Source organism: Balaenoptera physalus (assembly GCF_965194825.1).
Source record: "Balaenoptera physalus genome assembly, chromosome: 12".
NCBI classification, from domain to species: domain Eukaryota; kingdom Metazoa; phylum Chordata; class Mammalia; order Artiodactyla; family Balaenopteridae; genus Balaenoptera; species Balaenoptera physalus.
The window spans coordinates 25,287,327-25,300,804 of NC_138897.1; the positions used below are offsets into that span (position 1 = coordinate 25,287,327).

The following is a 13,478-nucleotide window of genomic DNA, read 5'->3' on the forward strand; positions in this document are numbered from 1 at the left end:
GGGTGATCTCATGCTCGTGGATCAGAGACTTAGTATTGTTAAGATCCTGAAATTGATCTATACATTTAAATAATCCTAATCAAAATCCCACCAGACTTTTTGGTAGAAATTGACAAAGTTGATTCTAACATTTGTATGGATGTAAAAAGGACCTAGAATACCCAAAAGCAATTTTAACAAAGAAAACTTAAGTTGGAGGACTAAGACTACCTGATTTCAAGATTTACTCTAAATTACAGCTAGAGTAACCAAGATAGTATGTGATAGCTTTTTAGACCAATGGAATAGAATAGAGTCCAGAAATAGACCCATGCACATATGGTCAATGAAATTTTGACAAGGCTGCCAAGGTAATTCAGGGGGTGAAAGGGATAGCCTTGTCAACAAATGGTTCTACAACAATTAAATATTTATATGCCAAAAAGCCCAGTAACAACAAAGTGAACCTTGACTCTTACTGCATGCCATACATACGTATGAAGTCCAAAGAGAGCACAGACCTAATTATAAGAGTTAAAACTATAAAACTTCCAGAAGAAATTATAGGAGAAAATCTTTGGAATCTTAGGTTAGGCAAAGATTTATGATGCAAAAACTACAAATAATTTTTTTTTAATTTCATGAATTGGATGTCATCAAATTTTAAAACTTTCTTCCACTTCCCACCGCCCCCCCCCCAAGTATGGGAGAAGTTGTTTACAAAAATAAATAATACCTGATAATGAGATACAAAGTAAGGAAATATAGGTCCTTTTCTCAGGGTAGTTAAGATCATTGTTTAATCTTCATCAATATGTTAAAATCTTCCTTTAGTTTTATAACCCACCCTACTCTGTGTTGTACTTAGGGTATATTTTCATATTTATAATTCATAGGTCATAAGAGACAGCTGCCTCTGAGTAGACTGTAATTTTATCTCAATGACAGTACCCAGATGTTTAAAAAATGATACTACAACCAATTTGATGTTTAGCTGATAACAAGGTCAGAGAGTACACACTTCCAGCTTTATGATAAATAAGTTCTGGAGATCTAATGTACAGCATGGTGATTATAGTTAATAGTACTCTAGCATATCCTTGAAAGTAGTTCAGAAAGTAGGTCTTAAATGTTCTAACCACAAGAAAGAAATGGTAGTTATGGGATGGGATGGAGGTGTGAGCTAAAGCTGTGGTGGTCATCATTTTGCAATATGTATGTATCACATCAACATGCTGCACACCTTAAACATTCACAGTGTCATATATCAATTACATCTCAATAAAGCTGGGAGAAAATATTTTAAAGCTGACCAAAAAAATTACCTGATAAAGGACTTGTGTCTAGAATATATAAAGAACTCTCACAACTCACGAAGAACAAAAAGAACCCATTTTTTTAATAAATGGGCAAAAGATTTGAATAGACACTTCAACAAAGAAAACATGAGCACAGGGAAATTCATTAGGGGAATGCAAATTGAAACCACAGTGAGATCCACTTCACACCCACTAAAATGGCTAAACTTAAAGACTGAAATATCAAGTGCTAGCCAGAATGTAGAACAGACAGTTTGGCAGTTTCTTATAGAGTTAAAACAAAGAGCATACAACACAGCAATCCCACTTCTAGGTATTTATTCAAGAGAAATGAAAACATATGTTCACATAAAAACTTGTACGAGAGTGTTTATAGCCTCTTTATTCATAATGGCTCAAAACTGGAAGCAACCCAAATGTCCACCAACTGATAAATAAACAAATTGAGGTTCATTCATACAATAGAAAACTACTCAGCAATAAAAAGGAATGAATTACTGACACACAAAACAATGTGGATGAATTTGAAAAACATTATGCTGAGTGATAGAAGCCAGACACAAAAGAGTACATATGGTATGATTCTATTTACATGAAAGCTAGAAAAGGCAGAACCATAGTGATGGAAAACAGACCAGTGGTTACCTGGAGTGAGGTCTGGGGGTGGGCATATTGGAGGAGGGACTTGACTTCAGAGGGGCACAGGGGAACTTCTTGGGGTAATGGGAATAGTCTCTATCATGATTATGGTGATGAGTCACATGAATGTTTGTATTTTTCAAAACTCATTGAATTGTCTACTTAAAATTGGCCAATTTTATAATATGGAGCTCATTCCTCAATAAAGCTGATTAAAAATAAAGTAACCAGCAGTGTAAGATTGTATTTAAATATCAACCGAGTGGTAGAGAAGTTAGTATGGTTCAGAGGCAGGTTAGAGAAACCTTTCACAGAGCGTAGGGAGTTGTGCCTTGAAAGAGAGGCAGCACTTAGATGGGTGGAGGGGGCAAGAAGGGCTTCCTGCATGTAGGAAGAGTCCGTGTCTGCAGGGGAGCGAGCCCAAAGCTTGGCGGAAGGAGATTTGGTGTCTAGCTGGAGCTCTGCCTTTAATAACCTTAATAATATTTTGTGTTTCTCTGCATTTAAATAGCTCTTTAGGGTTTGTAAAGAACTTTTGTATTCACTACACTATGGAACTTTGACCTTGGATGAACTACCAGCTCTGTAGCTAAGTTTCTTCATCTGCTCCCATTATAATGTGGAGTTGAGGTGCTCCTCATCTCTCTGGTGACTACTGTTTGAGTGTGTTAGAGGGTGGGACCGGGGCATGGAGAGGAAGTGATTACAAGTTGTGAGGAATGTCCGCAGTTTTGAAGGAGGGAACCCCATGCCACCTCACAGTAACTGACCTCTGTCTGCGTTGCCTTCCCCGTCGGGCTGTTACTCTTAACTCTCCTCGCCCCAGCGCCGCCTGTTTCCCCACATCCTGCTTGTCTCTCAACCACCAAGGGCCAGCTTCTGCCTCCTCCTCCCCACTGAAAACAGTTTTGGGTACAGTAACCGTTGATTTCTTTCCTTGTGTCAAATCCAGTGACTTTGTTTCTTTTTTTCAATCCTTCTTTACCTTTTAACAGTGGTGAGTGCTCCCTCCTTACGATTATTCCCCTGACTTCGAGAAGAATGTCTTTCTCTTCTTGTTCTTCGACTGCTAGCTCTTTGAGTACCCTTTACTGTGTTTACCCTTTTAGTCTTGGTGTTTCCCAGATTTCTGTCCTTATCTCTCTTGTTTTATATTACATGTTTTCCTTGGGTGATCACCTGTACTTTTATGATTTCGACTGATGCTAATAGCCCTTAAATTTCTTACCTCTCTCCTGAGCACCACATTAGTATTTCCTGAATCTGGATATTTCTTTTTTTTTTTTTTTTTTAAGAAATCTCTTCCAAATGCAACTTTTTTTAAATTAATTAATTAATTTGGTTGTGCTGGGTCTTAGTTGCGGCTAGCAGGCTCCTCAGTTGCGGCACATGGGATCCTTAGTTGCGGCTTGAGGGCTCCTTAGTTGCAGCTCACCAGCTCCTTAGTTGCGGCACACAGGCTCCTTAGTTTTGGCATGTGAACTCTTAGTTGCAGCCTGCAGGATCTAGTTCCCTGACCAGGGATCGAACCCAGGCCCCCTGCATTGGGAGCACGTAGGCTTACCCACTGCACCACCAGGGAAGTCCCTGAATCTGGATATTTCTAACCACCTCCATCTGGATATTGCCGAGCACCTCTGCGTTTCGTGGCAGAATGGTTAAGAGCACAGCTCTTGGAGCCAGTCTGCCTGAATTTGTCTCCTGACTCCACCACTTAGTAGCTATGAGCCTTAACCGTACTTTGCCTCAATTTTCATCATCCCTTCAAAATAAAAAAAGCATGGAGAATAATAGCACATCTGTCAGGTGATGATCTGGTGAACAGTGTCTGATGCGCAGGAAGCACCCTGCCACTGAGCTGCTGCCACTCTTGTTCTCTTTGAGGCGCAGCCCTTTGTCTTCCTGGGTCTTCTCCCTACTCTTTGGCTCTTCTTCTTTGAATCCCTGGCATGTTCAGTCACATTCTCAGCCAGCCACTAAGTTTCCCAAGCTTCCCAAACCTGAGAGTCATCCGTGATTCCCTTTTTTCACTCTGTGTTGTCTCCTTTGCCTTCCAAATAGCTCCTATTTGCTTCAGTTCAAGCCCTCCTCACCTCTCACTTGTAGCGGCGTAAAAGTTACCCAAAGTATCTTTCTGTTTCCACTCCCGTTCCCTTGCCCACCCCTGTCCATCCTTCCCGTCCTCTTTAGGAGCCAAGGAATCTTTCTGAAACAAACATAATTGTTATGTACTTATACCTCTCTGCACAGGTATGTGGTTTTCAGGTTCTGTGACAGGGCCTCTGCGGCCACCACGAGATGAGAGCGCATCGGGGAGAGATGGAGGACAGAGATGAGCAAGGTTGCTCCATCACCCCTCCTGCCCATCCCTGCCCCCCACCTCCCACCTGGACCCCGAACATAGCAGCTTTGCTTCTGTCTCTCTTGCTTATCATTATAGTCCTGCTGTCAGAAAACACCTCTGGCTTTCAGGATGAAGTCCAGGGTCTAAGTAAGACACAGGAGGCACTTTATGAACTATTCCTGCTACTGCCCTGACCATATCGTGGTGCTCCAGATACTTAACACTTTATGAGTGTGCGTGCTGTGATGTTTGCTACACCCACAGTGCTCAGATTTCTCTGCCTACCCTCGTGCTCTTTTCTCTGCCCACATTACCTTTACCATTGCCTGATTTGCTTGGCTAACTCCGGATTGTTCCTTAAGATTCAGCTCAGGCATCACCTCCGGAAATGATTTCCTGTCCTTACTTCAGGTGCATTCAGGCAGCCCTCATCTTTGTCCCCAATGCAACATGCTTCTGTCCATCACCACAGTGACTTCTGTGTAGGCATAGCCTCCTTGACCTGACTGCGCCCTCCAGGAGCACAGAACAAAGATCGTGTGGCTTTTGCTTGTTGCTGTATCCCAGGCAGACAACGCTCTCATTCCCTGGCATGTAGTAGGTTCTTGGTAAATGTTGGGGTTACTGTCTGTCTCAGTGACTTAGTGCAGACCTCTTAGCATGGTCTTTTTTAACAGGCCCATGCTGATCTTGCTAGCTTCATCTCTCGCCATCTCGAACCCTCCGCCCCGGTGGACTTGCACTTTTCTGGCCTTATAAGCTATTGGTACTTCCCTGAAGTCTCTCTGTGCCTTTCTATACACTTTCCCCCTTTCAGAATGGCTATCCCTCCCCCTTTACTTTTCCCAACAAGCAAACCCCCTAACCTTCAAGGCCACCATCAAGGTAGATTTCCTCTGTGAAACGCACCTAACCTTCAGCTGTACTCCCATGGCACTCTCTTCAGACCCATGGAGTTCTCTGATTTCAGTATTGTAGACATTTTTTTCCTCTTATTCCATTAGACTTGATTTCCTTGGGGGCAAGGAATCATGTCTCTTTAACTCATTTTGTAAGACTGTAACATTAGCTTCTTACTGCATACAGAAAGGTCCAGGACTTTTGATGTGCCACAAGTGGCCCTTCACAGTCTGTCCTTAAACTGTCCTCATCTCCTGCCACCAGCTGGGCGCCCTAAACGACAGCCCTTTGCAGCAGCCAGTGGTTTTCTGAGCACATTCCAGGTTGGACTCATCATGCATATTTATATGCTTCTTTCTTTTGTGAAACGCTGGCTTTTGGCAGGGGCTCTGTTTTCTTCAGGATAGTGTGTTCTTTTTATTCCAGTTTTTTAAATGTATAATATTTCAGGCATAAACCAAAAAAAACAGTAATATAGCAGTCACCTATGTATATATCCAGTATTACTGAAAGAACATTTGAGAGAGAGAGAGAGCTGAGCCTCTTATTTCTTCCTCCCTGATCCTATTTCCTTCTCTTCTTTCTCAGAGAATAATGACTATCCTAAATGTAGAGTTTATCATTTCCATATATGTTTTATTACTTCAAATGTTTTATCTGTAGAAGATATGTAATGTTTTGCATGTTAAAAACACTATATAAATAATACCTCATTCACATTCTCTACCAGGGTCCTTGCTTGTAGAACAACATTGTTTTTGAGGATTATCCCTATTGTTACACGTAGGTTTAGATAACCTTAAATTGCTACATAGTATGCCATTGTATGACTCTTCCACAGTTTGTTTACCCATTCCATTCCTGAGAGTTTTTGTTGTTTTTAATTTTTCACTGTTAAACCAATTTACAATGAACATTCTTGTACAAAAAGGAAAATCTAGTCTTTTTCTAATATAAATAAAAAAGTATTCTGGCAGCTATATCCTGAATGAAGATCAGTACACTTGGAATCAGTTTCACTTATGTCCAGAATCGGAATTACCCCTTCCATACAAACATCATGTGTGTCACTCACTCTAGCATTTAGCTGGGGCTGGTACTTTGAATGCAAAAGCTTTAAGCAAAAGTTACTTTTCTCAGCAATTTGCAAGTCATGTCTCATATAAATTTAGGTCATTTTGCCCTACAAATGCTAAACAGAAGACAAAATTGAATGTTTTTTAAAAATTAAAAAAAAAAAAAACTTTGAGAGCTCTGGCTAGCAGACCTGAGGAATAAAGCATATTAGATTGTAGAAGAATAACAGCCTGAGTAAGTGTGAATTCTGTTTTTAGTTCGTGATAGAAAACTGGGAGTGACCTCAAATCATCTGTTCTTACACCAACTTTCTTAAAAACAGCTGGGAACAGTAGCCACAGCTTCTTGAGGTGGACCATGTCAACATTGTATGCCCATAACAGTCAAATTTTCTGTTATGTCCAACTGAAAGAGCTTATGTTTGAATTGCAGCTCCCTTCCTTGTTTTGTCTTCCACCAACAATGAAAAAGGATTGTTAGTATTCTCTTTTAAAATAAACAAACTAGCCTTTCTTCTCCAAAGGAAACAATATCAAGTCCTTTTTGCTTTGATTCCTAGGACTCGTTTCATAAATTTCTGAAAGTGATGATAAAAGTTACCATAGATTACCTCTGTTGTCCTTCTCTGAAGGGTACACTCTTAGAACACTGACAGAGAAAATCCCAGGTTTATTGAACCCATAAAACAGCTCCTGAGTTCTGGTATTTTGTAAACTTGAAGTGCACTGCTGTACTTCACTTGCCCCCTTTCCTCTTACTAACACCAAACAGCTAACTTCTTCTAGGTATATTTATTGTTTTTGCTTTTTGTTTGGGCATCCAATTGATGCCTCTGAGTCTTGCCATGCCCTATACTAAAATCAACCACCAAAGTCCATTCAGTCTCAAAAAACTTCTGAAACTCCATTTATTCCAGAAAATACACTACAACCAATTAAAAGAATCTTACTAATTGCCCTCTTTTATGCATTTCCATGTGAATATGCTTTATGCACTATCCCAACATATTTTTATCTTTTAATTTTCATTGCCTGCAAAATAATTTGTATATTTAAGAATATATACCCCCATTGCAGTTTAGTACTATGTTCAGTTATTCTTTTACTCAGCAGTTTTACTTTATCTATAGTCAGTCTCGCCTCAGGTATACTAAAGATTATGTACAAGGGTGTTCATTGCAGTGCTATTTATAATACAAAAAACTGGACACATTGCAATGATTCATTTCTAATGGACTAGTTAAATTAAGGTATATCCATATGCTTGGATATCAGTTAACTGGCACTCAATATATGTTTATTGAACGAATCAAGGATTATATTGTTAAGTGGAAAAAGTGCAAGGTACAGAGCAGTACCTATTTTGTAGAAAAAAAACATGGATGTATATGCACAGTATTCATTCATATACATGCCTTGATGCATATAATATTGTTGGAGTCATAGACAATAAACCACTAACATTTGTTACCAGTGGGTCATGGGTATGGATATGAGGAAAAAGTGTGATGTTTACTTTTAACCTTAAAAAAGCAAAACTAAACCTCAAATAGAGAAGACCCAGAAAAGTAAAATGATTGAAAAGAATGTACATACCCTTACAGATTGAGTCTTTTTTCCTACTTCTTTACATAGCACTTCCACTTCACTCTTCTCACTGTCCCCTGTTTTGCCTCTGTGCTTTGCCTTCTGTTTGGAAATACCTTCTCTCTTCTCTTGCACAAATCTTTTTCCTTCATCATAAAGTCTAACCCTTTCATGAAACTTTGCTGAACTATTCCATTTCAAAGAAGTCTCTCTTATCAACATATGCTTGATCAGTATCATATGATTTCACACTTATTCACTTAGTAATTATTTCACTTATTTTCCTGCTGTATTTGAGTATAGATTTAGAGAATATTCTTGGCTTTGTTACATTTGCTTTGTACACATCCAGCATTACAAATAAGTGTTAAGGAATTTTTTTCATTCATTTTTTAACATTTTAATGTTAAAACTTAATCTAGAAAGAATACTTAGTAGTCTTGTTTTCAGTAATTATCCCATTTAAACCATTTGAAATTAGAGATTTTCATAAATTGATATTCAAATCAATATTCTGTTTAGAAAGGTACCACTAAGAAATACTAGAGTAATGTTTTGGGCATTAAAGAAGATACTACAGGTCATACTTATATGGAAAAGTACATGGAATCAGAATTGTCTTTATTTTTAACTTGTCATCTAGCCCAAGGAAGAATACTTTATTCACTAGATATAGTAGATTTAACATTAGGATCATATAATTATGTGTATTTGAAGCTCTATTATTAGGTACATACACATTTAGGATTGTTATAGCTTCTTGATAAATTTGCCATTTCATCACTATAAAATTTCTCTCTTTACCTCAGGTAATAATATTCTTATCCTTAAGCCTACTTTGTCTAATATTAATATAGCCGCTCCAGCTTTCTTATGATTAGTGTTTATACAATATCTCTTTTGTATCATTTTACTGTTCACTTATCTGTATCTTTAAATTTACAAACGTGGCTCTTATAAATAGCATGTTATTGGGTTTTGCTTTTTTATCCAGTCTGACAATCTCTGTCATTTAACAAAAGTGTTTAATACATTTACATTTAATGTAAATTTGTTTTATACTTTGAAAATTGCTCATTTAGGTCTGTTGGGATGCATCTTAGAATCATCTTTACTCTGGGCTAGAATAGCCCTACTCCTAAAGCATGGCCTTTCTGAGAATTCAACTGAGTGTTCATGTTCAATGAGTTTTATCCACTCTGGCTGGTTGGAACTTCATCCCTCCAGCCTTTTGTGATCTCCAAAATCTCTGTTCAGTTTGTGGCTCCTGGATGGTGGTTTACTGCCACACCTTTCAAGAAGACACTGGAGCAGGTTTTGAACATTTCAGATGTTCAGCATCTGAAAACAGTTATTTTATATATTTTGTTCAGTTTTTTTAGTTGTTTACACAGGGGAGTTATTCAGTACCAGTTAATCCATCCTGGCCAGAAGTAAAAATCTTATAATACATATGTTTAAAGCCATTCTTTTTTTTTTTTTTTTTAATTTATTTATTTTTGGCTGTGTTGGGTCTTCGTTTCTGTGCGAGGGCTTTCTCTAGTTGCGGCGAGCGGGGGCCACTCTTCATTGCGGTGCGCGAGCCTCTCACTGTTGCGGCCTCTCTTGTTGCGGAGCACAAGCTCCAGACGCGCAGGCTCAGTAGTTGTGGCTCACGGGCCTAGTTGCTCCGCGGCATGTGGGATCTTCCCAGACCAGGGCATGAACCTGTGTCCGCTGCACTGGCAGGCAGATTCTCAACCACTGCGCCACCAGGGAAGCCCATAAAGCCATTTTTTTTGAGAATAAGAATGTAAAGCTATAATATAGAATCATAGACTCTGTATTATGCTAGAGAAATAATCCAGTGCACTTATTTGAAAGATGAGATACTCCAATAAAGATGTTAAAAAAAATAAAATAAATAAACCCATGCAGTAAGATACAAAAAAAAGATGAGAAAATTGGGATACAGCAAGCTCAAGTAACTTGTAACAGATTGCACTATGAGTTACTCATAAAAGTCAGTCCATATCTCAGGTTTTCTTAATATCTGTCCACTGTCCTGTCCATGATAGTAATCTTCTGAAAATTTCTCCTCTGTTTGAAATATAATTTGAAACTGGCAAACTTTTATTTTAGAACCCTTATAATTTAAACATTCTTTTCGCTTTATTATTTGTTATATCAATAGTATTGTTAATCCTGCTGTTAACACAGGCACGAAAAAAGAATCTTTTAGAATAATCGACATTCTGTGCAATGTCAATATAAAACCTAGAAAAGGAGACACTTAGTTCTTTTAATATAATTGGGGTTTTGTTTGTTTTTTCAGCTTGTTTTCCTTGCTGTCTAAAAAACACAACAAAGTTCTGGAACAAGCCACACAGTCCTTGAGAGGTTCGCTGAGTTCCAGTGATGTTCCTCTACCAGATTATGTAAGTAGTTACCTTACTTTGTCAATAAAAAAATTTTCCTTTCATTGCTAAATTTAAAAATAACAATACCCCTCTCTTCCCAAGATCTGGCTGTGATCTTGTTCCCTGAGATCCCTATGGTAGGTAAATAAAGGATTGGCATCTCAAATCAAGGGACAAAATTTTTGATGATTATCAACAAAATTGTTGAAGAAAGTCAACCCTAAATCAATGATTGTTAATAATTAGAAATCTTATTAGTCAAGAAAACCACTCAAACTAATTACAGAGAAACAAAAGGAGGGATTTTATAAGAAGTGTGCAAAAGTTTCTCACGGAACTCAAGGGGAAGATGTACACCTGGATTTCAGAGAATGAGAACCTGAAATGGAAAAGCCATTGGATTCATTCAAAATAGCCTATCTTGGGACTTCCCTGGTAGTCCAGTGGTTAAGAATCCGCCTGCCAATGCAGGGGACACGGGTTCGAGCCCTGGTCCGGGAAGATCCCACATGCCGTGGAACAACTAAGCCCACGCGCTACAACTACTGAGCCCGTGCTCCTAGAGCCTGTGCTCTGTAACAAGAGAAGCCACCGCAATGAGAAGCCCGTGCCCCGCAAGGAACAGTAACCCCCGCTCGCTGCAACTAGAGAAAGCCCATGCATAGCAAGGAAGACCCAGCACAGCCATACATACATACATACATACATACATACATACATACATAAGGAATGATAATTCTTAAAATTAGAAAAGAAAAAAAAAAGCCAATCTTTCTGGGGCATTTAGTTTCAGTTATCTGCTTCTTTTTGCTTCAGTTTTATTCTGCCGCTGCTTTCCGTAGGCCCATTTTCCCTATTTGCTGACTGAAATAGCAACCCCGACCCCTCCCCCACCCCTTTTCCCTCCCAGCGCTTAACATGTCCTTGGGAGTGTCATGCCTTTTGCTGACTGATCAGAGTCCTAATTCTCAGATCCTGGGAGAGAGAATCTAATTGTCTCTGCTTGGGTCAGTATGCTGCTCCGATCTCATCAGTCATGGTCAGCAGAGAACAGCAGTAACATGTTGCATTTGTTCCCTTCTCTTTAAAGATGAAGAGCTTATTACCACCTGACCTCGGGGGATGATGATGGAATAGAACCCAGCACAGGGATGAGCATTATATAATAGGAGGGGGAACTTGTTATGAGTTTCTTTAGGGCTGTGCCACTGTCTGTGACACCTCTTGTGTTTTGGAACATACCTTAGATGAGGATGCTAAAAACTTTCATGTCACGGACCACAGAGGTAGTTCATCCAGTTCTAATAAGGACCTCCCTGTTTGTTTGTCTGGGGACAACTTAATGAGTTGATATTTAGAAACTTTAGGAGAGAATTTTTATATTCTAAGTTTGAGGTGGTGATGTGTACCAGACAGCCCCAGAGTTGTTTTGCTTGCTTCCTGCTGTCGTTTGTTTCATTTCTAAATGGTTGTGCTGATATGAGACTGTGGGAACAGCATCCAGTCCAGATATCAGACACTGATAAACAGAGATAGCTGTGTGCAGCCACAACCTGACTGGTGCTATTTTTCATCTCTTTTATTTATTTATTTAGTGTGTGTGCGAGAGAGATGTTATGATCTGTCTTCCCATTATGAGATTTAAAATTCCAAAGTACTTCTCTCCTACCAAAACAGTTAGTATCTTTTAAGATTTTCCTGCTAGTTGAATATTCTCAATTTCTTGAAAAAATGAGCGTTATAGTTGACTTAATTCTATCCTTGTCATGACTTGTTCTAAGAAAAATAATTCTTTCTAATTGCTCCTTGGAAACCTCAGTTGGGGCCAGAGTGGCAGTAGGGATTATATTTATTAAGAACTTGAATTTTGTTCATCTGTAAGTGTTTTGTAATTTTTATACACATATTATTTGATTTATATAGTATTCCTGTTAATTCTACAAAAATGTGTTGAATGTATGTAGTACCGAGGTTGCCCTAGCGGTGTTCTCCTTTAATCAGAGGCCAGAAAATTGATATTTCTTTGAGAAAACAGGTCATATTTAACAGTATTTGCCAATCATGGAGGTGATTATGCAGTGAAAGGACAAGTTGAACTCGTAATGGACATATGAATTCTATTGAACTTTACAGGTCATTGACTGTTTTCCTCTTGCATGAAGTTTTCACTGAGTAAAACTGAATTTCTTGAGGCATCCACTTCCTAGAAATACAAGGAAAATTCCATTTGGAATCTGCCATTGACAGTCCTTATTATAACATTTGTGGGTATGAGACTTTGCAAATCACAGCATTTTCCAAATGGGTTTATGAACTTGAATTTTGCTGCCTTTCCTCGGAGCTAAGTGCAGAGGGTGGGTAACACTGATTCAGTAGTAGTGTTGATAACTGTGAATCACTCCTCCTGCCACTGAGCTGAAAGGTGATTAAAGAAAACAGTAGCAACCTTAAAAGTAAGTACTACCCTATGTTCTTCTTTGGTGATAACTCATGTTTTATTGGTCATTCCCATTGCTCAAAATACTACGTATAAGTGAGTGAACATTTGAAACCATATTCTCATTATCATTCTCTTTTAATTTGGTCATTAACTGGGCAAATACAGTATGTTCCCTTTTTCTTCCCCAGAAATTTTACTTGTTAAGTGTCTCTGCCAACAACCACATAAAATTCTGTGTCCTTGACTAATGCTTTAGAAAACTTGTTTGTAAAAGATGGAACAGGAAAACGAAAGGGTCTTAATGCAGCAGTGGATTCCTGGATGTATACTTTCTACAGCAGGATTGAGAGAACTAGAGTAGCAGAGTTTGAATAACTGTGTAAAAATAAGGATATGTTTTTCTTCTCACTATACTACGTAGAGTACTTTCAGTCTACCTAGAGATTTCTGAGTTTATTAAGAAAATGTTGATTCTCATTATACTGTATAGTTCACCAGTCAATTGAGTAACAACATAGAAAGCAAATAGCGAGTTACAAAAACATTAGTATTAGTACTTTAGTACAGCCATGTTTGTCTGAACATCTCAGGGGAAACCTGAAGCCTTCAACCAGCTTCTAGAGAATGAGGAAATTCCCTGACGGCTTAAGGGAAAATAAAACAAAAAATTATACTCAAGTTCTCCATGGGGAGAGAGAATGCTCACTACAGAGAGTGATAGCTGGTCAGAGAGTGATAAAGGTGTCTAGGAAAGCTAGTGAAGTTCAGTTGAGTTGGCTGAGTTTTGGTGTCTTT

The 13,478-nt window shown here is 38.6% G+C and overlaps 1 protein-coding gene across 5 annotated transcripts in view; it reads left to right on the forward strand.

The window, feature by feature from the left end:
* The window catches only part of DYM (dymeclin), a 387,454-nt gene that overhangs the window by 252,518 nt on the left and 121,458 nt on the right, over window positions 1-13,478 (forward strand). For all 5 annotated transcript variants that reach the window (XM_082416575.1, XM_082416571.1, XM_082416573.1 and 2 more), the window contains exon 14: window positions 10,159-10,261. In XM_082416575.1, the coding sequence (XP_082272701.1) occupies window positions 10,159-10,261 (103 nt within the window). The remainder of the gene's footprint in view (window positions 1-10,158; window positions 10,262-13,478) is intronic.